The sequence below is a fragment of the Purpureocillium takamizusanense genome, chromosome 12, assembly GCF_022605165.1.
Source record: "Purpureocillium takamizusanense chromosome 12, complete sequence".
NCBI lineage: Eukaryota > Fungi > Ascomycota > Sordariomycetes > Hypocreales > Ophiocordycipitaceae > Purpureocillium > Purpureocillium takamizusanense.
The window spans coordinates 644,100-669,323 of record NC_063079.1 but is presented as its reverse complement, the minus strand read 5'-3'; the positions used below and the strand labels follow the sequence as shown (position 1 = coordinate 669,323).

The 25,224-nt window shown below is 59.9% G+C and overlaps 6 protein-coding genes across 7 annotated transcripts; 4 read left to right on the top strand and 2 right to left on the bottom strand.

Moving 5' to 3' along the window:
• Positions 1-289: 289 nt before the first annotated feature.
• JDV02_010420 (Amidase) lies at positions 290-2,867 on the top strand. 2 transcript variants are annotated; one of them, XM_047992159.1, is made up of 4 exons: positions 290-526; positions 588-764; positions 827-1,588; positions 1,693-2,867. In XM_047992159.1, the coding sequence occupies exons 3-4, from the start codon at positions 1,055-1,057 to the stop codon at positions 2,683-2,685; spliced, it is 1,527 nt and encodes a 508-aa protein (XP_047848172.1). In that variant the 5' UTR covers positions 290-526; positions 588-764; positions 827-1,054; the 3' UTR covers positions 2,686-2,867. The 2 variants fall into 2 exon arrangements, with proteins under 2 accessions (XP_047848172.1, XP_047848171.1); XM_047992158.1 differs by having other exon boundaries at positions 290-764; positions 827-1,067; positions 1,145-1,588.
• On the bottom strand, positions 2,641-4,098 carry JDV02_010419 (uncharacterized protein). Its single transcript, XM_047992157.1, has 3 exons — positions 3,855-4,098; positions 3,092-3,791; positions 2,641-2,987 (listed from the first exon to the last, which is right to left on the bottom strand). Exons 2-3 carry the CDS (start codon positions 3,204-3,206, stop codon positions 2,914-2,916), a joined length of 189 nt encoding a protein of 62 aa, XP_047848170.1. The 5' UTR covers positions 3,207-3,791; positions 3,855-4,098; the 3' UTR covers positions 2,641-2,913.
• A 574-nt stretch (positions 4,099-4,672) lies between these two features.
• Positions 4,673-8,262, top strand: JDV02_010418 (uncharacterized protein; the record flags this gene model as incomplete). Its single annotated transcript, XM_047992156.1, has 4 exons — positions 4,673-5,347; positions 5,442-5,665; positions 5,750-6,433; positions 6,550-8,262. Exons 1-4 carry the CDS (start codon positions 4,897-4,899, stop codon positions 8,260-8,262), a joined length of 3,072 nt encoding a protein of 1,023 aa, XP_047848169.1. The 5' UTR covers positions 4,673-4,896.
• A 1,678-nt stretch (positions 8,263-9,940) lies between these two features.
• JDV02_010417 (uncharacterized protein) lies at positions 9,941-10,255 on the bottom strand (the record flags this gene model as incomplete). The annotated part of the gene is made up of 1 exon (XM_047992155.1): positions 9,941-10,255. One exon carries the CDS (start codon positions 10,253-10,255, stop codon positions 9,941-9,943), a length of 315 nt encoding a protein of 104 aa, XP_047848168.1.
• A 3,766-nt stretch (positions 10,256-14,021) lies between these two features.
• On the top strand, positions 14,022-14,402 carry JDV02_010416 (uncharacterized protein; the record flags this gene model as incomplete). The annotated part of the gene is made up of 1 exon (XM_047992154.1): positions 14,022-14,402. One exon carries the CDS (start codon positions 14,022-14,024, stop codon positions 14,400-14,402), a length of 381 nt encoding a protein of 126 aa, XP_047848167.1.
• Positions 14,403-20,080: 5,678 nt separating this feature from the next.
• JDV02_010415 (Non-specific serine/threonine protein kinase) lies at positions 20,081-25,202 on the top strand. Its single transcript, XM_047992153.1, has 2 exons — positions 20,081-20,916; positions 21,068-25,202. The coding sequence occupies exons 1-2, from the start codon at positions 20,633-20,635 to the stop codon at positions 24,435-24,437; spliced, it is 3,654 nt and encodes a 1,217-aa protein (XP_047848166.1). The 5' UTR covers positions 20,081-20,632; the 3' UTR covers positions 24,438-25,202.
• The last annotated feature ends 22 nt before the right edge of the window (positions 25,203-25,224 follow it).

Below are 25,224 nucleotides of genomic sequence, written 5' to 3'. Positions count from 1 at the left end.
GAAGATGAACGTCGCAGGTACCTGTTCCAGGATAGCGCCCTCATTCTGAAGCGCCCTCTAGCAGTGACTGAGCTTGACATCTGCAATAAGGGTTGAGACAACTGAGATATGTCGTCCGAGTCCTATACGGCGAACACGACAAGACCAGGCGGCAGGCGGCGACTGGATACATAGCGCGCTGTCCCGATGGGGACTCCGCACCTGTCAGTATAGTTTCAATTGGTGACCAGATTTCCTTGTACTAAGTTGGAAATCGGCACGCCATGCCGAACTGCACACAGTCAGGCGCCCCATGGGGCCGGTTGACGGAAGCCACGGCATCTGTGGTGGCAGCAACCCGGCTTTTCTAATGGTGGCGCCGTGACAGCACCCGGCAACCGACGCTGGGAGACATCGGGATATCCGACAAGCCCTGGGGTTTTTCTTGTCGCAGGGCGTCGTGTTACCCCGCGCGTCAGCAGCGAGCATCGGGCGCGATGATCGGAGGTCGGCAGGCCAGAGCATGAAGCGACCGCCACCAGCAGATGTTGGCAACGCAGCAGACTGAACCCTAGAGGCTGCCAGGTTCTGATCGACATACTTCACAGACCCAGACAGCATCAAGCTGAAGTCGCGGTTGCAACTTCTGCGAACCGGTCGCCACGGAGGTGTCTCAGGCTCGGTGCATCAGGCCCCGAACCCAAGCTGCAGACGCCCAGTCCCCTGCCCGCCAATTCTTTATGCTTTTGCTGCACCATGACGCGAACCCTTTCCAATGGGCCCGAGTGAGTTTGCCCGTGCCAAACTTGCAAAAAGGGAATCTGGCTCATGTGCTCACAACACACAGGCTGCCCCTGTCCCTGGATAAGTTCCGTGACATGGTAGCTCGTCATGGCTTCTCTATGACGCCGCAAGACGAACTCGACTACCTCGCGATCCTCCGTGATCTAGAGAAAGACGTGAAGCAGGTTCTTTCGCTTCCGCAGTACTTTGACCCGCGCCTGGCTCCCGTCTCAAGATCAGAGGAGCTTCGGGCCTTTAAGAGGCCAGAGCCGACTGACAATCCGCTCAATGCATGGAGTCACAAGGTACCACATCATACACCCAACCTTGTATGTTTACATGTAGCACCGCACCATTTTGTGCTAATAACGGCGACACACAGTTCCAGCTTCGCAGCCCCAGCGCCGGTGATGACGGACTGCTATCGCACCGGTCGGTCTCTGTCAAGGACACGATTAGCGTCTCCGGCATCCCGATGACATGCGGCACGCAGCCGTTTCATCTATCTAGCGAGGAGCCGTACCCGGTGCCTGACATCGACGCCCCCGTGGTCGCCCGGGTCTTGGAGGCAGGCGGCGTCATCAAAGGGACAGCAACATGCGAAAACTACTGCGTGTCGCTGGCTTCCTTTACGAGTGCCACTGGCCCCGTCGACAATCCGTGGTTGAAGGGCCACTCGGCGGGCGGGAGCAGTAGCGGGTGCGCCGCGTTGGTCGCCGTTCAGGTGGTCCGGCGATGGAGAGAGCGGAAAGGGCTGCCCGTCGATGACCTTGGCGAGGGGGTCGATCTCGCCGTTGGGACTGACCAGGCGGGCAGCATACGAACGGTATGTACACACAGCCCAAGCCCAATTCGCTCATTACCAAAGTGCCTCTGGCGATGCGCGTGGCCCAGCAGCCTTGTGAGCTAACATGACATGATGGCATGAAGCCGGCTGGATACTGTGGCATATACGGCCTCAAACCGACTCATGGGCTCGTGCCATATACTGGCATCGCTGGCCTCCATCCTATGATCGACTTTGCCGGTCCCATGGCCGCTTCCATACGAGATACTGCGCTCCTCCTCAGCGTCCTAGCGGGTTACGATGGGATAGACCACCGAATGACACCCGAGACACCGCTGCGCCGCAATGTGCCCAAGTACCACGAGGTCCTCGACGCGGCGATATCCTCGAAATCCGAGGCCGGCGAGTGGACTACGAGCACTGCAGCCAAGGGGCTGCGCGTGGGCGTGCTCAAGGAAGCCTTTGAGGTGTTCAAGGTGGACGCAGAGGTCGAACAAGTCATACGAGAAGCGGCCGCGAGGTTCGCACGGCTCGGTGCCATCGTGGACGAGGTCTCCATCCCGCTCCATGCCGTAGGGAGGGCAATCTGGGTCACGACAAACCGAGGCCTCATGGCCGACACGTTACTCGGCAACAAGCCCAGCGAGTTGCTCTCGCACCCGATGTCGAATCTGAGCGCGCCCAAGCCGGACCAGAAGTGGTTCGACACCATGACCAAGTCCAATCCCGCCGTCGTCAACACCCTCCTCTTCAAGGGCTACTTCGAGGAGCTCCCCCACAGCGTCCGGGCGAAATCCATGATGCACGTGCACCAGCTACGTGCCGCCTATGACAACGCATTGGAGTCGTATGACGTGCTGCTCACGCCCGTGACGGCCACCGTGGCGCCGCCTCACGCCTCTGCAGACGGCAGCGCGTTGGAGAGATACTATAGCGCAGTCGGGCATGGCGCGAATACGTCGCCCTTCAACATCAGTGGGCACCCCGCGCTGTCGATGCCGGTGGGCTGGGCCACCGCGCGCGATGGCAAGAGCAAGCTGCCCGTCGCCATGCAGCTCGTGGGCAAGAGGTGGGACGAGTCGGGCGTGTTGCTCGCGGCGGCGGCTTGGGAGGTGGGCGGCCATGGGCTGGACTGATGAGCGTCGCTGACGGGGTGGGAAAAGGAAGGACACGCCATTTATTAGAAGCTCAAAATAGATGAGGCGTAGATAGTAGTAACTTGGTAGTAGATGGGGGGGAAACACGCAGTGAGCAGAAGCTATAGAAGAAGGGTGTCTGTCGCTAGACAGTTGCGGGCGTGTCGGGTCGAGCCAGCGACATTCGACCAGGATGGTGCATCATCATCCACGCCGCCTCAATGACAATCAGTAGTTTGGCTTGGCCGCTTTGCGCTTCTTCAAAAACTTGTGAATCCAGAGCGAAATGAGGCCGACGGCGACTAAGACAGCGGGTGTTAGCGGCCTGCGTCGCGCGGACTGGAGACACTTGACGGAGGAGGGCAGGGCACCAGACGCGCTGGCGGGGGGAGGGAGGTTGTCTCACCGACAAAGACGATGCAAAACACGACAATAACGCCGGCTTCTTGGGAGGCCCAATTCCGTTTCGTGAGGAGGTGGAGGGTCTGCGGCCCGGCGAGGGCAGTGTCAATGGCAGGCATCGTTGCTGCTGCTGCTGCTGCTTCTAGCGCCGTTGGAGCGTGTACGAGCTTTGGGGTTTGCGCGCGAGAGGAGGGCGACGGATTGTTCGGAGCAGCCGGGCGCGTCGAGATAAAAAGGGAGGACCAGTCGACGATGCGGTCAATCCCCGTTGCTGTTCAGGCCCTTGGGCGCAAGTCTCTCCCGCAGCCGCCGGGAAGGATCCGTGTGTGCGAGCGAGCGATCCGCTGCAGATACAGGGGCCGGGTCGTACTGGAACACGGCGCGCGAGCCTTGGATGCCGCCCGGCTTGTATGTGAATGTCGAGAGTGGAGGTCGAGGTTGATGTTGACGATGGATGATGGATGGGCAGTGGCAGGGGGGGATTGTGAAGGGATCAAGGGCGATGATGAGGGATTTCGAAAGGTCTTAACTTATGGTGACGCCCGAGGGATACCACCCGGCGTCCCGGCAATGGCGGCCTCGAAAGCAAGCAAGCAAGCAAAGCCCTGGGAGGGTTGAGGGAGGGGAGGAGTGGGTGTCAAGCTCCGGCATCGTGCCGTGTTTCCCAGGCTGCATACGGACTGGCATCAAGACAAGAAAGCTGGCTGACTGACTGTGAACAACAAGCAAGCCAGAGCTGTGGACGGAGCTGGCGGCGGGGTACCCACTGGATGGTAAACCTTGATCTGATGGGCTGCTTCCCCTCCCCCAATATGCACGTCCCGTCTGCGAGAGAAGAGAAGAGCTGTGTGCTGTATGCTGTTAGTCGTCGCTCATCAAGAGCTACTCACCACCACATCCCATCCATGCCCCATCCGCCACATGCCTCTCGAGCCGGGACACCATCTTCAAGCCTCGCTGGCGTCGGGCGTCTGGGGCGGCGCCCCGCTAACTACCTCTTCCCAACTGCCATGGACCCATTCATTGCTGGGAGACCTTGCCGTTCTCGGCCAGCTGTTGTGTGCCAGTGTGGACTGTCACCAGACGTCACCCGTTCCGGCGTGCGCAGCTACTTATGTCGCGAGCCACATCTCCGGAGAAGAGGGGGGGGGGGGCCGCCACCACCACCAGTTTCGCCACGGGCAGTTCATCAGAGAACTCAAGGGTGTGGTACAATACAATACTGTAGTACTTGCTGCTGCAGTGATGTCGTCGCCGTGTGCTCCCCGGGCGGGGTCAGCCAGCCTGCCGGAGTCGCCGCCGCCCATTGACTCCTCCCCCCCTTCGGCACTTTTTTTCTGGGCGTCGAGGAGCGTAAACATCGTGTCGACAATGGAGTTGTTTCCGCTGTTGCGACCCCCATCTCGCCCGGCGCCAGCATCAGAGAGAGAAAGACGCCCGGCCAAGCTGAGGGTGCCAATGGGCGTGGCCCTCCCCCCATTTCTTTTCTGAATGGTGCGGTTATATCGGCATAAAAGAGTCCACCCGCCATGGTGTGGTCTTCGTCCCATGGTCTGAGTCTTGTCATGATGGGTCCCCTTTTCCACGCAGCGACACTGGCAGCTGCGAACTCTACTTGACTTGTGACGCGAGAATAAAAGAGCGCGCAAACGCCTTTCTCCCGTCCGAGAGTCATCGTCATAGCGACTGGTCATTGATCTCTTAAGCCTCCTCCTGTCAACCCAGGCGCTACGTCTTTCACCTCCCGTCTTCTCCTTCATCTGAAAATAAAATAAAACAAAAACCCCTCCTCGTGTAATAAACAAAGCCATGCCTGCCATGTTCCACCGCCGCAAGACCGGCGGTTCTGCCACCGGCGGCGGCGGCGGTGACGTCGAGGCCCCGCCTCCGCGCAATCCCTCCACCAGCTCAGCGGTAGAAAACGCCGACAACCTCGAAGAGTATGCCGCATTGGAGCGCTACATCAGCACGTACCGCGAAGACGGCACCAGAGACGAGGATGACCCGGCAAGTAAAGGCCGTAGACGGCGATGGTGGCAGTTCTGGAAGACGGGCGCTCTGGAGCCCACCGACATGCAGCCCGCCCCGGAGCCCGACAACACGGTGCCCGAGTCGTGGCTCAACACGGACATTCACACGGGCATCAGCGCCGCCGACGTGGAGGAGCGCAGGAAGACGTACGGGTGGAACGAACTGACGGCCGAAAAGGAAAACCTCTTTGTCAAGTTTCTCAGCTACTTCACCGGCCCCATCCTATATGGTGAGTTCCAGTTTCCCCCCTTTTCTTTCCATTTGTCAAGTCCCTCCTCACCCCCCCCCTGGAGCTGGCTCGCCTGACGTTCGCGCGAAAATAGTCATGGAAATTGCTGCCCTTCTCGCTCTCGGCTTGAGCGACTGGATCGACTTTGGAGTCATCGTAGGCATCCTGCTCCTCAACGCCTTTGTCGGCTTCTACCAGGAGAAACAAGCCGCCGACGTCGTGGCCAGCTTGAAGGGGGACATTGCCATGCGCTGCATGGTCGTTCGAGACGGGCGAGAGCAGAGCATCCTCGCGCGTGAATTGGTCCCCGGAGACATTGTAAGCCCCCCTTGCTGAGGCGCCGAAGCTCCCGCGCAACAGACAGACGGCATCTTCTAACGGGGAGGGGCTCCTTCAAACCAGCTTTTCGTACAAGAAGGCGACACCGTAGCGGCAGATGCGCGGCTGATTTGCGACTGCAGCCGCCCGGACGACTTTGAGATCTACCTGCGCCTCCGGGCCGAGGACAGGCTCGGACACGTCAGCGACGAAGCGGGCGACGACGCCGCCGACGAGGACAAGGGCGAGCGGGACCGTCGAGCCTCGGTGCTCTCGCAGGCGGCGACCAAGGACTACCGCAGCACCCCGCTCGTGGCCGTAGACCAGTCGGCCATCACCGGCGAGTCCCTGGCCGTCGACAAGTACCTGGGCGACGTCGTCTACTACACCACGGGCTGCAAGCGCGGCAAGTCGTACGCCATCGTCATCAACACGGCCAAGCACTCCTTTGTCGGCCGCACGGCGGAGCTCGTCCAGGGCGCGCAGGACCAGGGCCACTTCAAGGCCGTCATGAACAACATTGGCACCACGCTGCTCATCCTCGTCATGTTTTGGATCCTCGCGGCCTGGATCGGCGGCTTCTTCCACCACCTCGGCGTCACCAAGCCCGGCTCCCAGAACCTGCTGCACTATGCGCTCATCCTGCTCATCATCGGTGTGCCCGTCGGTCTTCCCGTCGTCACGACGACGACGCTGGCTGTGGGAGCGGCATACCTGGCCAAGCAAAAGGCCATTGTTCAGAAGCTGACGGCGATTGAGTCGCTGGCTGTACGTCAACCCTTCCCTGCCCCAACGCCGGCCCCCCTTTTTCCAAGCAAGCACGCGGTTGAACCGCTTTCGATACATGTATTTAGACTTCTAACACGGGGGGCGGGTTAACGCAGGGTGTCGACATTCTGTGCTCCGACAAGACGGGTACCTTGACGGCAAACAAGCTCAGCATCCGCGATCCCTTCGTCTCAGAGGGCCAGGACGAGGACTGGATGATGGCCGTCGCCGTGCTCGCCTCGTCGCACAACCTCAAGTCGCTCGACCCCATCGACAAGGTCACCATCCTCACGCTGAAGCGGTACCCTGGCGCGCGCGAGATCCTCCAAAAGGGCTGGGTGAGCGAAAAGTTCACCCCCTTTGACCCCGTGTCCAAGCGCATCACCAGCGTCTGCCGCCTCGACAACGACCGCTACACGTGCGCCAAGGGCGCGCCGCGCGCCATCCTCAAGCTCACCAACTGCTCCGAGGAGACGGCCACCCTGTACAAGGAGAAGGCGCAGGACTTTGCGCGCCGCGGGTTCCGCTCCCTGGGCGTCGCGTACAAGAAGAACGACGAAGACTGGGTGCTCCTCGGCCTGCTGTCCATGTTCGACCCCCCGCGCGAGGACACGGCGCAGACCATCCTCGAGGCCGCGCACCTGGGCGTGCCCGTCAAGATGCTCACCGGCGACGCCATCGCCATCGCCAAGGAGACGTGCAAGATGCTCTCCCTCGGCACAAAGGTGTACAAGTCGGAGAAGCTCATCCACGGGGGGCTCGCCGGCAGCGTCCAGCACGACTTTGTGGAGCGCGCCGACGGCTTCGCCGAGGTCTATCCCGAGCACAAGTACACCGTCGTCGAGATGCTGCAGCAGCGCGGCCATCTCACCGCCATGACGGGCGACGGCGTCAACGACGCGCCGTCTCTCAAAAAGGCCGACTGCGGCATTGCCGTTGAGGGTGCTTCCGAGGCCGCCCAGGCCGCTGCCGACATCGTCTTCCTCGCGCCCGGCCTGAGCACCATCGTCACGGCCATCAAGACGTCGCGGCAGATCTTCCAGCGCATGAAGGCCTACATCCAGTACCGCATCGCGCTGTGTCTGCACCTCGAAATCTACCTCACCACGTCCATGATCATCATCAACGAGACCGTCCAGGTCGACCTCATTGTCTTCCTCGCCCTGTTCGCCGACCTGGCCACCGTGGCCGTGGCGTACGACAACGCTCACTGGGAGCCGCGCCCCGTGGAGTGGCAGCTGCCCAAGATCTGGGTCGTGAGCGTCCTCCTGGGCGTGCTCCTGGCTGCGGGAACCTGGATCATGCGCGGCACCATGTACCTCCACAGCGGAGGCATAGTGCAGAACTTTGGCTCGGTTCAGGGCATTCTATTCTTACAAATTGCCCTCACCGAGAACTGGCTCATATTCGTCACGCGCGGAGGCTCGACGTGGCCTTCATGGCAGCTCGTGGGGGCCATTCTCGGCGTCGACATCATCGCTACCTTGTTCTGCCTGTTTGGGTGGCTCTCCGGCAACCCCGAGGTCGACGTCCCATTTGACAGCTTCCCGCAGCGCGCGGATGGATGGACCGACATCGTGACCGTGGTGGTGATTTGGCTCTACTCGTTTGGCGTGACCATCTTCGTGGCCATCATCTACTACATCCTCAACAAGGTGTCGTGGCTCAACGACCTGGGCCGCAAGGACCGCAACAAGAAGGACACCATGGTGGAGAATATCATCGGCCACCTGCAAAAGCTCGCGATCGAGCACGAGCTCGACGAGCGCACTGGGAAGAGCAGGTTTCTGCTGTGCGAGAAATCCGCCGACGACGAGGAGGACCTGTAGTTGCTTCACGCGCGTACATGCTGGCACCCGGTGGTCCTGGGAAGTGCGGTCTGTTCTCTTCTGGTTTGGAACGAATGCGCATCCGTTTTTGCCTTGTATATGGACTATTTACTTGCTTTGGACATGACATGGATTGTATCCATGCCATGTATTCCACCTATGTAATCCTTTTTCCGCTGCGAGCAAAAATCCCTTGCCAGGTACGGGATTGACTATGTCTGGAGAGGGGAGTGGTGGACTGGACATGTCAGTTTCTCTCGGGATGGTCGTTAGTCTTCGCCACTACGCTGCGTCGTGCGGTCTCGGGATCTTCTTTGTAATGTTATAACAGCCTGCGGCAGATTCCGTACCTTGGCCGTGCTCTGTGACTCGAGCGCATACTGGAGCGAGCATCGCCACATTCAATACCTCTACTGGTGTTGGGTGCATCAAGGATAGCTGTCCAGGCACGTTCGAGGCTCCCGGCGCACGACTCAGAGGATGTAAATCCCTCCCTCTCTTCGCACTCGCATCTGCCCCCTTCACGACCAACCGACCCCCGTTATGCAGCCCACCTAACAGTACCCCCACGGAACCAGATGTTGTTGTTCATGGACACGGATGTACGAAGCAGACGAGGACAACACCGTCATGTGGCCCGCGTCAGACGCGGATGGGATTCTGACGATGGTGCAAGACCACCAAGGAGATCAATGCTTGGCGATGCGCGCATTCCGGGTCATGAGCTGGAAGAGCAAACGAGTATCCCATCGTCCAGCCCAGGATTGAGCCCTCCCATAAGATCAAATCGCGCGCCCCTGCATGTCAAAATACTTGATACGAGAACATGAAGGCTTCATGTTCGTACGTCGCCACGCCGCCACGCCTGTCCACCGGCACATCGCAGTTCTCGTTTGACTCTAACTGCGACTCCCGTCCAAGATCCAGACTGGATGGGCCCGGCGCTACACCACGGGCCGCTCGTATAGCTCCCGGCAAGCCCGCGATCCCAAGATCGGCAGCAGCAGCATCAGCATCATCATCGACTCGTGCCCCTATACATGCAACACGCACACGCACACACGTCCATCCATCACGTCACCCCCCTCCCCCTCTCATGGTCCCTTGTTGATGTCTGGTGCGCGCAGAAGACCCGATGGGAGCTTGCCTCTGCTGACCGGACGGAGCCCCGAGGCCCGGGCTCGGTTTAAAGCCGGTTGGGCTTTGGGATGGATGGGATGCCTCGACGATCCCTGCTGCTGCTGCTGCAAGCAAGCAAGCTCCATGCACGACGGGAACATTGTCATCAAGTAGAGTACGTACGTAGTACTGCGTCCTTGTATGTACGACTGTATGTATGTAATGCACGAGAGTTGCTTGACGTGCGTCATGCCTGCATGCGCGATGCGGGGATAAACCTCGTTGGACTCGGGAGGGTGGTCGTTGCATCAGCGCTTGCGTGTTTGACGTCGCCTCCAACATATGAAGCCCACCCGCCGTTTTGACAGCCAGGTGGTCAGCAGGCCAAAGGGGAGTTGTATCCATGAGACGGGCCACCAGGTTCCCTGTCCTGCTTCAAGTTGATGGGTGCTGTCCTCCGATGGGCCGAACCAGACGCCTCACATCGTACATGATGCCATGCCGGACGGGACGCATTCAGGGGCCGCAACTCACCAGCCAGTTCCATGGTCGGTCTCGTCTAGCGACGGGCGACATGACGGAGGACGAGCATCGCATCCCGTGCTCTGGCGTCGAGGCACATGCCGGCCAGGCCAGGCCAGGCCGTCCATGAGCAGAGCACGGCACGGCACTCTTTCCACACGCGCAGCCACCAGCCAGACACCCACACACAGAGAGACAGTGGCAACGCGTCGTCGCAAACGCTGGTATCCCATCCCAGCCCGTCTTGCCTCCCGCGCCTCACCAATGAACGTCGCGAACCGCCGCCCATCCTCAGGGTCTCCTGATCCTTCCTCCGCGGGCCGGCCTGGCGTGCAGGGTAGCAGCCTCGCATCCGTAGCAACCCTCCCAAGCCTCCTCCGACGTTCCCTTCCTTCTTTCTATGTGTATGTCCACCACTGCCAGGCCTGGATGGATCACCACCACCACCACCACGTCGTCCTCCGCTCCATTATGCCCTGCGCGATCGAGCACGCTTCCCCCACGCTGGCCATCGCGACATCTTACTCGCTGCAGAGGTGTTCGCCATCATAAGAGGGGTTGAGGGGGAGGGGAGAAGGCAGGGGGGCGATGAGGGTTACGCTCAAGGTGGGCCAAATCGGGGCGCGTGCCGAAATCCCCAGACCAGAGAGACGCAGGTTCGGCAGCGATGACGATGCCGACATTGTGTCCACTAGGTAGGGTAGGTATCGTGGGCGAGACAATGACGGACGGACGGCTGGCGCGCGGGAGGGGAGTCATGTTCAGACTCTCTGGCTGCCCACGACGGCATCGGCGGCACAGGCATCCCGTCAAGCACCAGACGATGTGAGTGATGAGCATCGCCACCCGATCGTGACTGAAACACGAGCGCCACGCACAGAGCGCCGTCGAATCTTCAGACGGGGATTATTATGAAGCATGTACGGACTACGTATTCTCGGCACTCGTATCATATAGGCATTCAACACCACCAGACATGTGCTTGTGCGCCGACCGCGCGAGGCATCAGCGCGCGAGGCGAGGCCAGCTGCAGGCTGGCTTCAGAGAGGTTCAGCCTCGTCGCCGCGTGTGCCCGTTGCCCGTGAACATGTAGGTGGTACATACTAGTTAGTAGCCACCAGCGTCTTCGGTCACTCCATCACCGAACCGAGAGGAGAAAAAAAAAAGGAGCACACACTGTGCGGCGTCGGCCGGGATACCTGATACACAAGCCAGCCAGGTCGGATGGCTTGACCTTGATTGCACGTAGTCCAACCAGCCATCAGCGTCAACGAGTGCTGCCTCAACAGGCAAGAGGAGCTCGAGACAGGCAGGATGGCAGGCAGCCCAGCACACCGGGCGAAGAGCCAACGCCACCACGCTAAGAGCATTGGCGACGAACAGGTGGTGGTGGTGGTGGTGGTGGTGGTGGTGTCGTCGCCGGCGCGAGCCCAGCATCCAGGTCATCCAATGTCCGGTCGAGTGGTGGCAGGCAAGGCAGGACGATGGGGGGATGGGAAAGAGAGCGAGAGCGAGAGAGAGAGAGAGAGAGAGAGAGAGAGAGGGAGAGGGCGCCAGACTAAAACAAGCACAGAACCCTCTCAGCTCCCTCTTAGCTAGTTTGCTTTGGAGACTCAGGTCTGCGGGGGAGTGAATGCTCCGGGCGGGCACCATTGTCAGCCACGGGCGTCGATCATCGACATATCGAACATGCGCCAAAGCTCGCCCCCTCCCTCCCTCCCGCCCGCCCGTCCGTCCGTCAACGCGTCAACCCGTCGTTCCCGAACGGGCTGAGCGCGCAACGACGACGAAAATAAAAATAAAAAGTCAAATCAGGCCACCCGCCTCGGCAGCACAGGCCCAAGGGCGGCGGCGCCAGGAGCTGATGCTGAAGAAAACGCGACATATGGCCCCGTGTGAAGAGAAACCAAATGAGCTGTCAAGCTTGCCGCGTGCAATATCCCCAGCCGCACCCACGATGCTGGGCATAATGTTTGTGACACGGCCTGCGCGATGTCCCTGCATGAAAAGAGTGCAGTCAGAAATATATCGAGTTACTTTGCACGTAAATCTCGGCATATGTCGGTATCCAAGCTTGCAGAGTGAACGTGGCCTCGGTTCAACGTTGAGACGGAGGCGATGGCCACGCCCGGAAATGGCAATACCAAGGCAATAACATAGAACCATGGAAGCGTCGTCAGAGGGGCGGCCAACAACGACATGTCACAGAACGGAAAGGAAATGTATGTAAGGTCAGCGTCGGCGTCAGCGCCAGATGCGCTATGCACGAGCTGCAGCTGCTGGGAGTGCGTGGGACGCGTGAGTCGTCAGCACCCGCAGCGCCCCGGCCCCCTTTTCCAATATAATAGGTATAGTGTAGGTATGTACAGTATGTATGTACAGTATACTACTTTTATTGAAGAAGACCCTGCCCGTCATGGACTGCAAAAGGTATCCCCGCTGGGCGTTGACAGCGGCAAGTTCAACAACGGACAAAGGGCGTCTGTGCGGCCATGCCGTGCTCCGGGTTGTTGCGTGGATGCGTGCGTGGGTGCGTGCGGCATGGACGGATGGATGGATGGATGGGGACTCCCGCCGACTCGACTCTGGGAACGAACGCCTCTTGATGGGGTCAACGACAACATTGTACACAAAACTTGTTGGTTGTTTTCGTCACGGCCCACCTGGCAGCCGCGAACCTGAACCAAGGTACCGGTACCGGGTGACGACATGCACACCGGCAGCGAGCCCGCTCATCAAGTCATTCACAACTAACGATGAGGCGGCGGCGGCGGCGGTGGGCGAGGGGCGTCGTCGTCGAACTCCCTTGTGCGCACGTTGCCCGCAACCAAGTCCGTCAGACCATCGGAGATGAAGGCATTTCTCACTTGCAGGCAATACTTGTAGCACTAACTTGTATGCCATTGTCAGCCCCATCTCAGAGTGCGCCCGCCTTGCACTGCATCAACAGCCGCAAGTCCCCCCCCCCTTCATTACTCCATCATCGTCAGCAGCGCGCGCTGCTGCATTCTACTGTACTAACAAACCACTGCCGGCCGTGCAAGAGAATGAGAGAGAGATGGCCGAGCCGTGATATATCAAAACGCCTCGCCGCGTCAGGGGCGAGCTGCTGCGCGCCCGTCTCGATGCAGGCAAGCCGGCGAGAAACAGAATCCAATGGGGCTTTATTTCTCGCGTGGGCTGGCGTGGTGGCTCGCCGTCTGTCGGGGAGGCACACTTCACGAGCTTGGGCGGATTTGCTGATGGAGCTGGGTGTGTGTGTGTGTGTGCCTGCAATGTGATGCATCACTTTTTCCCTTCGTTACCCCCATGGCTCGGGCTCGTGAGATGGAGAGAGAACCGCTTGTTGGTGGAGAGAGGAGGTGGCGTTCCCCCCCTGGGGGGTGTGGGATGCAGCAATCCCAAAGCCATTGACCGGGAGGAGGATGGGAAGGACGGATGGTGGCGCGCACGCCCGCGCGTTGCCTGCCCCGGGAGAGGCACAAGAGACGACGTGCCTCTCAGCTCAAGGTCCTATGCGGGAGAAGCAAGCATCATCGCTCGTCCGATGTCGAGGGTGAGCCCAGGACGCTTGACGTGATGTCAACGCTGCCTCGCTCAAGCAAGCATATCCGAGAAGTAACTAGTAGTACTACTCCAGGCTGTCTACGCAGGTCGTGTGTGTGCCTTTACTTGCCGCACCTACCGACATCTCACTTGCCGCACCTACCTACCTACCTGCTACCTACCTCAGCTTATTATTACCGAGCCAACATGGTCTCCGTGTGGGTTCTGCATCTCCAACTCACATCATCTGCTACGGAGCAGTTATACTGTACTGTACCTACCTAGGTGGAAAACTGGTCCCCCGTCTCCGGTAATAAGTATCCAACAAGAGGCCCCACGTTGGTCGCGCGCAAACAAGTGACGAGTCGTCGGCACTTGCTCGCGTCGCACAGGACGCTCTCTGACGTGCGCGCCCGGCGGCGGCGGCGGGGGGGGGGACCCTGATGAGGGAGCCGAGGCAGGGCCCATGATTTCTTCTACAAGACCCTCCCGGGGAAAAGGGAGACGCTTGTCCTCTGCAGTCTGTACGACGACGCTCCGAAGGATGGGATGGCATTGGATGGGATGGTGATATGACGGGCCTCAGCTGCAAAAACGCCGACGATGACAAAGGCGTCGCGCGCATGGCGTCGGGAACGACGCGGGCGAGTGCAAGAGCAGCACGGAGTCGAATGCGGACAGAAGGGGGAGCGCGGCGCCAGCCTTTGGGGAGGGCCGGTCCGCTCGCTTCCCGCGCCCCAAACTCCGTCAGGACGCCCATCGTCATCCATTTGAGTGAGGACGCGGTGCATCGTGGTGGTTGCCACGGCGGCGGCGGCGATGGTGGCGGCGGGGTTTGTGATGAGACGGAGGGGGACGTAGCGGTCCACAGTGGCAGCGTGGTGTTGATGATGGTGGTGGTGTTGGTGGTAGTAGTGGTGATGAAGAAGATGACAATGGTTTGCAGCAAGTGAGCGCGGGGCTCTCTGCCTTGCTGCAGCCCGCGCCAGTCGCCCCCCTTGGCAGGTTGAAGCCCAAAGTGAGCGCTCGCATCGGCCCTTGACGATCTTCATGTGTGGTGTGTGTGGTGTGTGTGAATGTGTGTGTGTGTGTCCGCGTGCAAGCGTTGCGCCACACACGCGCGCGACCCTGTCTGCGGGTAGCAGTAGAGATGACAGCGCTCCGCTCACAATGGATGAATGAACGGAAGAATGAATGAATGGATGGATGGACGGGCCGACAACCTTGTTGCTGCGATGCGGCTCATCAGCCTGCAACCACAGCATACAAGGTATCCTGCCTCGCCTTCCATCCTCGCTTTACGCCGCTTCAAGCCGGCCCAAGTCCCCCTCCCCTTTCCCCCCTTCACCTCACTCACCCCGCCACGCCTGCGACACAGGATCACGACGGGGATGCGAAACAAGGCAAAACGGAAAAAAAGGAAAGAAAAGAGCATGGCCGGGCCATCCAATCACGGGGGTTCCAGGCCTTTTGGCTGTCGCGTGGAGGTAGGTAGTAGGGAGGGAGCACCGCATGGACGGCGCCCTCACGACCAGCTCGTCGCAGCGTGTGCACGTCGCGCCAGCGCATCATCGTCAGAGCTTGAAACGAGAGCAAGCGCGCAAACACGCGGCGAGGCACTGGATGTCGCTCGCGCCGGCTGGCTGGCTGTGTGTCGGACAGTTTTTCGGGACCGACCGAATGCCGCAACACGACACGGGCATCAGTCAGTGTGCAGGGCCTTTTGCCACATGTGAAGAGGCACGGCCAAGTCAGTTTTTAGGAGCCAGCGAAGAGAGCTGATGATGGTATGTGCACCAGCAAGTAACTTAGTAGTACGTAGTAGATAATTATGCCACTCTGGCTTTTTTACACTCGATGGAAAACAAACACGGAGAAGAGGGGCAGTCATCGCTCGGATCGTCGTCGATACCTACCTACTACAGGGGCACGGACTGAACCAGTGCTGCTAGTACTGGTACTAGTGCTAACGAGCAGCAGCCCAGGGACCCGCCCGCTAGACGGCCCGCTGTGGGCTCTCGGCTCGGGCGTGCAAGGGCAACCTAACCTACTTGAAGGAACCTGGGATTGAAGGCCCAAGGTGGGCTGGGCTGCTGCTGCGCCCCCAGGGCATGGGGCATCACGGGCGCGGGCGGGCGCTGTTGCGTTGCATGGATTCCGGGTCGACTGTTCTGTGCCGCCCGCGGGACCCCCCAGAATGATACCCAGGTGTGTCGATCGCGCGTACGGACCAGCGGACTCGTCGTCCGTGGCTCGTCAGGAGTCAGGACGGCGTCAACACCAAGGGCCTAGAGCGGGAGAGCATCGTGAACCCCCCTTCCCGTGCATGAGGGGGGCGGGCCGCCGCCGCCTAACATCTGCGGGGGGCCGAACAAGGCGTGGTACGACGGACGGCCCATTGGGTATACTGAGTAATGGAGACAAGTAGCGTAGAAATTACTACTCAATCAAGTCATGGGATGGAATACGTTGGGGTGGAAAATATACTGTAGTACCTTGCGTAGCCAAGAGATCAAAGCAGCAACAGCAGCAGCGATTGCGTGCATGTGGCATCTTGGGCTTGGGAACCGTTGCCAAGCGGAGAATACCGAACCTACCTTCGCACCAACAACACATGTAACAACCTGCAAGGTGTTCATCCCTTCATTGGATCTGGCCTACTGCAGTTTGTAAAGGCCATTACTATTACCTACTACTAAACCTAGTCGTCGTCCGGCATCATCGTCCATCTCATCTCCTGCACCGCGGCCCGACAGCGGCCTGGGCGCCGCCCCAGAGATCGCACGTCTCCCTTTGGATCCCCATCCGCCCACGGCCGGCGAGCGAGCGAGCTCGGCGACGGGTGCGGCCCAACAAGCGCGCCGTGCCACCCACGCCAATTGCACCCAGGGGGGTAGAGGGGCGTTGGTCTGTTTTCGTTGCGCCATCATTGGCGACGAGGGGCCGCATCGACCAGCTTTCGGTGCATCAGCGAGGCACAGCAGAGAGTTCCCCGGCCCGGAAGCTGGCTTGCCGCTCGCTGGACAGCACAGCAACGGCTGGCAGCAGGAAACGAAGCCATCGTGAGATTGGATGTGTTGCGGGCAGTGGCCCCCGCGTCCCCGCGTCCAGGGTCGTAGCGGGCAGCACTGCGACGGAGCACGATGGAAGCTTAGGCCGCGGACCGCGGGGAAGATTGATGAGAGGCTAGCGTCCTGCCGTTGCTACTACTACTACTACTACTATACTATACGAAGTACGAAGGTTCGTTTTCTCCATTACCACAACGGACGGACGGACCAAAGGTGCTTCGCTCCTACGGCCGAGTACCACGTAGCACGAGAGCGACCTTTTTGCCTTGCTGTGCCTCTCATCCCGGTACGAACCGTAGCGTTAGGGAGAGAGAAGAGAGGGACGCACCGGAGGAGGAAAGAGGCTTGCCACGATGCCTGCCGCGCACTGGACATACGTGGTTCGAGGCGATTGCGCCCGCCCGCCTGCGTGGGTCTTGTTCGTCGTCGTCGGCGTCGTCGGCTTCCTCGCAGGTCGTCGTCGGTTGGTCGTGGGGGAGAGTCCCGGGAGGCCCAGATCCGGCACGAATGCGGGAGTTGTGCAGCTGCATGTGGGTTGTGATCGAATCGGGCATGAGGCAACGAGGAGCGAGCGCGCGCGGAAGAGCAGCAGCACAGCAACCAACGGGCACGAGCGACCGAGCTCTTCTTCTCCTCGAGTCGTGCCCCTCATCATCACCGTCAACATGCACGTCGTCTTCTTCCGTCGTTTCGTCGGTCAGTCAGTCAGTCACTGTAATTACTACAATAGGTAGATCGACAGCGGCGGCGGCAGCAGCAGCCCCACGATGGAATTCCACCGGGCGGTCGCTGGAATTCGGCCGCCAGCCACCCCACGTCGCTTCGGGGCCTCGGAGGCGGCGACGCTGCTTGTGCTGCTGCTAATTACGGCACAGCCGCCGATGGATGTCTTTTACAAAGTAATAATAGTGCTACGTGATTAGTTACATACAGGTAGGTACTGGTAAAACACACGCACACACACACATAGAGAGGCGCACGACAAACGAAGGCGTGAAAAGGATGAATGCCCTGCAATCCATACAGTACAGTACCTGTACAGTACCTATCCAATCTCATCACGCTGGTAGCAGCAGCAGCAGCAGCAGCCCGATAACGTGGATGAGACGCACTCGCAACCCAAGGGGGGGTGACCGACCAGACCGTTGGATGGAGTGGCGTGTTTCGGTTGGATCTGCACTGCGATAAGAGAGCCCCCCCCCCCCCCCCCAAAAGCCAACGCCCAGGTCCAGCCCGTGCTGTGACTGGCTCCCCAGCAGAGAGAAGGGGGAAAAAATCCATGGCCAGTGCATGCCTTGCCTTATGAGTAGCCTCGCCATTAGTAGTATTGACAAGGGAGGAATTGCGACACCGTAGAAAGTTTGTTTGAGCTGTTGGTCACGGCGCGGCCCAACTGCTGAGAACGAACGAACCGCCCACCGGGTATACATACATATACTCACGTACGTAGGTGGATACGTAGATACCTATCCGTCGTGACGCCAGGGTTGGAGATTGATGAGGCACGCAAGCAAGCAAGCATGCAAAGCATAGATACCAACATTCTACCTTGGTTCCACCACCAGTCAAGCAGCAGCAGCAGCAGCAAGCAGCCGTCGTTGACGTCCCACGACCGCCGCCGCTCGTCCCCGAAACCTTGGTTGCGTGCGTCGACGGCGGAACCCTTTCCCACGGCGTGGTGCACACGCACGTCTTGAAATGAACAAAGTGCGCCGCCATATACCAGCCTGCAGGTGTATTAGGTGTAAAAGGCCGAAGCTCAACCTCGAACTACGAGGTAAGTTAGTAGTTACCTGTCTACCAAACCACCCAAGGTTGGTACTACTGGATACGGGATCCCCTAGATACCTGATACTCGCGAGCTGTGGCATGCATGTCCCTCATGTCCCCCCCCCCCCGCGGGTGAGCCAGACGGGATCTTTACGCCCGTCGTTGAGACTCGTCGGGGTGTTGAGGGTGCCGAGCACACGACAGGCAAAACACGACGATCGGCAACCTGTTTTCCTCCCCTGGTCCTAGCTAGCCCCCCTCGACGCCTGTCGGCGCAAGCCTCCCCCCCCGTCCGATAGCCGTGCCGTCTGCACCATCGCTCCATCATCAGCGCCATCGCCACGGGCTACCACCACCACCACCACCATCATCATCATCATCAAAGCAAAGCCGTCCATCCTGCTTGCTTGCTTGCTTGTGAGGACGGCGGCGACCAGGGGCTGCCGTACTCGACTCGCCCACTCAAGCACGCTACCTCGCCTTAGTCCCCAGCTGCATCCGCCCGCCGCCTGCAGCTGGCCTGCAGCAGGTACTAAGGTGCCTAGTAGGGGTTGGGGCAGCATCAGTTCAGTTATCAGCAGCGCAGCAGAAGCACACAGCTTGGCTGTGCCTTGTCACCTAAGGTAGGTCTAGTTACTAGTAGAGGCAGCCACTGCTCATCCCCGGCCGGCCAATGACGCCGTCGTGGGCGATAAGCAGGTCTTGGCAGACGCAAACGCGCCCCCCAATCGCCGCGGCGGCGCCCCCCCCCCCTCCCCGCCTCTGATAGCGGGGCAACAGCAGGAGGAGCACCGCACCCAAAACAGAACCGCACCCGCCGCCGTCGTCCGGTGAGGCACGATAGCACACACGGCGAGGTGGGCAGAGCAGCAGCAGCAGCAGCAGCACAGTGCCATTTTTGGCGCGTTCTGTCCGCCCGTCTGTCTGTCCAGGGGCTGGCTCTACCTATGGAACTGAGTTGCCCCGACGCGCTGGATATATATGCCGCTCGCCGCCCAGCGCGGCGTTCGGATCCAGCAAACGCTGCTGCGGTTCGTCCTACATGGCAACTGCAACGCACCTGTACTGTAGAACCCTGCTGCCATGAATCTTATCGGCCGGTATCTGCTGCTGGTCCAGAGCCCCGTCGTCGTCCGTCGTCAGTGAGGTGTCCATCGCCGCGCCTGCATCGGACCTTCCAGGTCTCCCGTCCATCCCCCTGCACTGGTCCGAGCGGCGAACGGCCCCACTGGACCCACCCGTGGCTCGCACACCACCTTCCCACACCCACCTACCACACACGACGCCGACGCCGACGCCGCCGCAGCCTCTGAACCCGCCTGCCATGCTGCCCTGCCCTGCCCTGCCCTGCCTGAGCCTGCACACCTGCTGCACCTGAACCGCCGCCGCCAGGCGTCGACGCACGTCAGGACGATGGAGGTCGCCCGCCCACCAGGCGATCTTGGCCGGGTGAGACCATGGATCCCCAAAATGTCCCGACGCGGACACATACAGTGCCCCGAAATCCAACCGCACTGGCCATCCCGGCGCCACCACTACGAAAGGGTGACTCCCAATCTCGCCCAAGCCACAAGGTGCAGATATCCCCAACCCAGCCGTCAGAGAGCCCCCACCCCCTGCGCGTCTTTTCTTCCACCCTTCGACCACCCGCTCGTTATCTGCGCACTGTCCATCGTCGTCTGAGGTACATCGGGTACTTACGCAGGTACGTACCGGCCAGCCCGGCTCTGCATCTGCCTCCTGCTAGGCCCTGCACCGCACATCACATCACCATCACTCTGCACCGGTGCCACTGCTAGTACCACCAGCAGGCGAGCGACCTCCACCACCACCACCAGCCAGCCAGCCAGTCCCAGTCCCAGTGGGTGCCCGTCCAGCCGGCCGCCCTCTCGCTCGTCAAGTCTGCGCTGCTGCATATCGGGTGGAGCCCCCTCTCGATCCATCCATCTTTTCTGACCTGCACCCACCACCGCCACCACTTCCTCGTCCTCCAACAGTGCTGTTACCAATCCCACTTCTGCCAGCCTGCTGCTGATCCATTCTGTTTTCCCAAAGGCAATCGCCGTCCTCTCCAACGTCTCCCTTCAGAACCCATTCTTCAGCCTCTACGCTCTTCTCTTTTTGTTTTGCCATCGTCGGCGCCAGTTCCTCAAGCAAGCAAGACGACGACGTGCTCGACCCGCCGACCCCGCCGGATCCCTTTCCCTCCGATAATGCTGCGATAGACTTGCCGGTCACGCCCGGCCCGCTGTCACCCTTCCTCATCCCGTCGCCGCCCGCAGACGATCTTCCTTCGAGAATGTCGACTCGACCTCCCGCGACGTTGAGATAGAACCAGCATCATGGACTCCTCCTCGCAATGCTCGGAGTCGGGCCAGCCGCAACCGCAGCTGCACCCGCAGCACCCGCAGCCCGTCCACCACACGACTGCGCTGCCGCCGCTGCACGCCCACATCCCTCCGTCCGCCTCTCTGCCGTTGAGAACCGCTCCAACCACGCCCGTTTCCTCCCCCGGCCTGTTCAGCCCTCGTCATCTCCCGACCACGTCCATCAGCGAGAGCAATACGCCCGCTCTCGCGGCCGGGAGCCCGTATCTGCACCCGCTGCAGACGCACCGAGTTCGAGAGTACGTATGCACCTATCCAGCCCATCGCGAGCTGCCCGGACGGCGCGGACCTGTGTCGCCATGTCATTGCTGGCACAGACGACACCAAGCCTCTTGTTGGGATGCTGAGTTTTCCTTGTTCCCCCCGGCGCTAACAGCGTGCCCGTGTTAGGACGCACAAGGCCCTCATCGATTCCGACATCACCACCGGCCGCAAGTCCATCAATCAGTATGAAGTCATCGAAGAAATCGGCCGCGGCATGCATGGCAAGGTCAAACTTGCCCGCAACACCTCGACCGGCGAGAATGTCGCCATTAAGATCATTCCACGCTTTTCTAAGAAGCGAAGGCTTGGCAGGGTCACAGCTATGTCCCCTCAGGACAAGACGAAGAAGGAGATCGCCATCCTGAAGAAGATCCGTCACCCCAATGTTGTTGCCCTTCTCGAAGTCATCGATGATCCCGAGCTTAAGAAGATATACATGGTCCTTGAACACGTGGAGCTGGGCGAGATCGTATGGCGCAAGAAGGGCCTGCCCCACATCTGCCAATACGAGCGCCGGCGCATCGAGCGCGAGATCCGAGGAGAAGCTCCCACGGTCGAGGAGGAACAGTACAATCAGATGATGGAGCGTCGGCAGGCCCTCAAAGAACTCAAGCGGGCCAAGATGGCGCAGCATTTTCCTGGCCCCTCCGACTACTGGAGCGTCGAGCACGGTGCTGCGGACGAAAGTGGTAGCAGCGCTGGTCAGTGGTCGCGCATCCCCTCGCGCGAAGATTTTGCCGTCACCGACGGGCATTCGTCGCCGCCGGGGTCACGCCGATCGTCGCTGGTGCCCTCTCGCTCGCTATCCATCACGTCGATAGCCTTGGCGCCCACCGAGCTTGATGAGAACGTCGACTGGCCCGAGGACATCGAGACGCCTGTTCCGCAATCGACGGCCACGACGGCTCTCGAGGGCACCATGTATGGCGCCTATGCCGAAGAGGGCGCCTTCCGCGGGCGGTCTCCCAGTGTGGCAGACTCCATCATTTCCCACATGTCCTCGGTGGACTGGAACCCTCGCGCGCACGACCCGTTTGCCGAGGACTTTTCCTTCGTGCCTTGTTTCACGCTGGACCAGGCTCGATCCACGTTTCGGGACACGGTTTTGGGTCTAGAGTATCTGCACTACCAGGGAGTTGTGCACCGCGACATCAAGCCCGCCAACCTGCTCTGGAGCAAGGAGCACCGCGTCAAGATCTCCGACTTCGGCGTGTCCTACTTCGGTCGGCCCATTCGCGACGGCGAGTTAGACGAGACTGTGTCTGAATCGGAAGCTAAGGACTTCGATGACGACCTCGAACTCGCCAAGACAGTCGGCACGCCGGCTTTCTTTGCCCCCGAACTTTGCTACACCGACATCGACAAGCAGGAGCAGCCCAAGGTGTCCGAGCAGATCGATGTCTGGTCCCTCGGTGTTACCCTCTATTGTCTGATTTACGCCCGCATTCCTTTCCTCGCCGAGGACGAGTTCCAAATGTTCAGAAAGATTGCGACCGAAGAGGTCCACATCTCCCGGAGGCGCCTGAAGCCCGTCGACCCCTCCACATCGCCGTCGGCCACGTCGTTGTACAAGCGGCAAAATGCGCACCCCTATCGTGACGACAATGACCTCGAGTACGAAGACGTCGACAACCTGCTGTACGATCTGTTGCGTCAGATGCTCGTCAAGAACCCCGAAAAGCGCATCCGGCTGCGTGATATCAAGCGCCATCCATGGGTCGTCCAGGGCATCTCCAATGTTGTTGGCTGGCTCGACGATACAGATCCTGCGAGACCGTCGTGTGGCAGGAAGATCCAGGTTGATGAGAAGGATATGTCCTTCGCCGTTGTGCCCTTAAACTTCCTCGAGCGCGCGCGCTCCGCGATGAAGAAGGCAGTCGGCAAGGTCATACACCCTTTAGTAGAGCGGAGTGATAGCAGGTCTCGACGTCGGGCCACGAGCAGTGCAGCCAGCTCCGCCGGCGACAGCATGCTCAAACATACGGCGCCTCCTACGCAGTATTCGAACGAGAGACGTGCGAGTATACGCGGAGACGACTACTTTTCTCAAGCGGCCAAGGATCCTTCCGTTGCGCACCACGATGCGCCCTTGACACCGTCGGCCGATTTTCAAGCGGAAAGCGTCGAGTATGATCCTCTGGCAACTGTCCTGCCGCCTCTGGAAAAACCACAAGGCGTGATCTCTACCGAGTCGCGCCATCTGGTCGCCGGCCAGACTGGATGCAGCACGCGATTTCAGCGGCACAACGTGCAGCACAAGATGAACCACACCTTTTTGAGCCTTGTGCCGCCGCTGCCCCAGACTCAATCTACGCCCGCCACGCCAAGCTCCGAGCGACAGCATCGTGATGCTCTCCATGACGGAGACTTTGCGAGACGGACGTCACGCAAATTGGAGCAGCATCTCGAGGACAATGGCCGATCGATTTCGGTCGACCGCACCATTTTCGCCTCCTCCGACAAGCGAGCCCATGCTCAGGTCGGCTTGACAAACGCAACTGTGCCGGGGAACATTCAAGGACCCCGGCATTCACGTTCGATGCGATCTGTGGATCTCGGCAGAGGCAAGTATCCTCATACCACGACCCCTTCGCCTCTGTCCAGCTCTCCAAAGACCACGGCTCCATACCAACACGGCCAGCCCAACTCGGACCCGAACTTCAACACGCGGCAACACCTGCGACTCGACGAAAGGCCACAGACGGCTCATCGTCCCGAGAACACCGCTAGCTCCAGACAAACAGAGTATCGAGTGTCGTCGAGCCCAGAAAGACTTGCAGCTCAGCCTGTGCCAGCCGATCCTGTCAATATCCCTTGCCCACCGTCGCCTGAACCTGAGGACTGGGCAGCGCACTCTGGAGTGCCACCGCGGGGCAACACCATGACATCATGCAAATCATCCAGCATGGAGTCAATGGAATGCATGGGCACACCTCTTACGAGTCCTAGCGAGACCACAAGTCCTATCGCGACGGATATTCCTCCCAAGAACGCTCCGCAACACATGCTTATCTACCAATCGGACCCGTCTCTTCCAGCACTGCTCAGCGGTGCCAGCTCCATCTCTGCTGACATCGAGGGTGAACTTCTTTGTAAACCCGGTGTCGTCAACAGCCGGTCGCCTCGACTTGACTCGTGTGACCAGACACCTCCGGCGTTGACCAAGGACGCTCTAGCGATGGACCAAGATCGGGTGTTCCAAAATGGCACCGCTATGGAGAGCGGGCCATTGGCTGTGCATCTTCCCGCAGCGGAGCCCCAGAGTCCATCTACTGTTGCGGCTGATTCGCAACCGGACGATGCCGATGAGGATGCAAGCGACGATGACATTCTCGTCATGGCCAAGTCACGCAAACGAACTTCGTTGCTTCCCAAGACGTCTCCCAGCCGGCCGTTTGAGGCAAAGCGACGCGACACGGGTGCCAGCACAGCCAGCAACGAGACTGCAAAGAAGGTACCCGTCTACGACGACGGCTCGTCCCAGCAAGAGCTATAACGTACAAACACCTCGAACACCGCTATCAACGTGCGCGGGGCGCATCATTCTGGAAATGATGCGCCCTCTAGACTGCACGCCTACTCACAATTTTTGAAGCCTCACGGCGCGTCATTATTTACATTAGACACCGATCTACTCACACACCCCGATCCCACCTCATGATACCACTGGGAAGCAACCTTTCACCCTTTATTGTTGCTCCAAATGCCTGGCTGCGGCAGCGCAATTATATTGTCCGTATACGCTGGAATACGCATTAGAGACACTGAACGGTCGCGTGGTGATTGATGGTCTTGGTCTCAGCGACGGCATGGACGTGCAGGCAACGGGCCGGCGCCTACAATCATCGCTCTATGCATGGGGTGGGGCCGGCGCACTTCTTTTTCCCTTCGTCTGAGAGGGACTTTCTGAGATTTCTCCGAGAATGAATTCGAACTCGCCAACGGGTTTGGGCAATCGGGCAACCAGACCGAGCCCGAAGGCTGTCAGCAGCATTTTCCACATGTTCTTTTCTATCTTACTTTTTACACCAGTATGCATAGTATGGCGCGGGCAAGACAACATTTTGATGGTGCTGGGACTGGCCAGGGATGATTTAAGGCTTTGAGACGAATACACTGGCAGGACATGGAGGCGTGGATGATATCCATGCTGTTGATTAGGGATACGGGCGAGATAGCGCGGTGGTATTGGTGTTTGATGATAGGTAGCGATGATATCCCCAATGGAGTGAAACGGCCGGATGGCCTTTCAACTTGTGCAGCTCTACGACGCTCTACTGCGT

Coding starts and splice junctions, on each gene's coding strand:
- JDV02_010420 (XM_047992158.1), top strand. CDS start 736: ATGACGCGAACCCTTTCCAATGGGCCCGA. Junction 765..826: donor ACCCTTTCCAATGGGCCCGA/GTGAGTTTGCCC, acceptor CACAACACACAG/GCTGCCCCTGTCCCTGGATA. Junction 1,589..1,692: donor AGGCGGGCAGCATACGAACG/GTATGTACACAC, acceptor GATGGCATGAAG/CCGGCTGGATACTGTGGCAT.
- JDV02_010419 (XM_047992157.1), bottom strand. CDS start 3,206: ATGCCTGCCATTGACACTGCCCTCGCCGGGCCGCAGACCCTCCACCTC. Junction 2,988..3,091: donor GTTTTGCATCGTCTTTGTCG/GTGAGACAACCT, acceptor CCGCTGTCTTAG/TCGCCGTCGGCCTCATTTCG.
- JDV02_010415 (XM_047992153.1), top strand. CDS start 20,633: ATGGACTCCTCCTCGCAATGCTCGGAGTCGGGCCAGCCGCAACCGCAG. Junction 20,917..21,067: donor CAGACGCACCGAGTTCGAGA/GTACGTATGCAC, acceptor TGCCCGTGTTAG/GACGCACAAGGCCCTCATCG.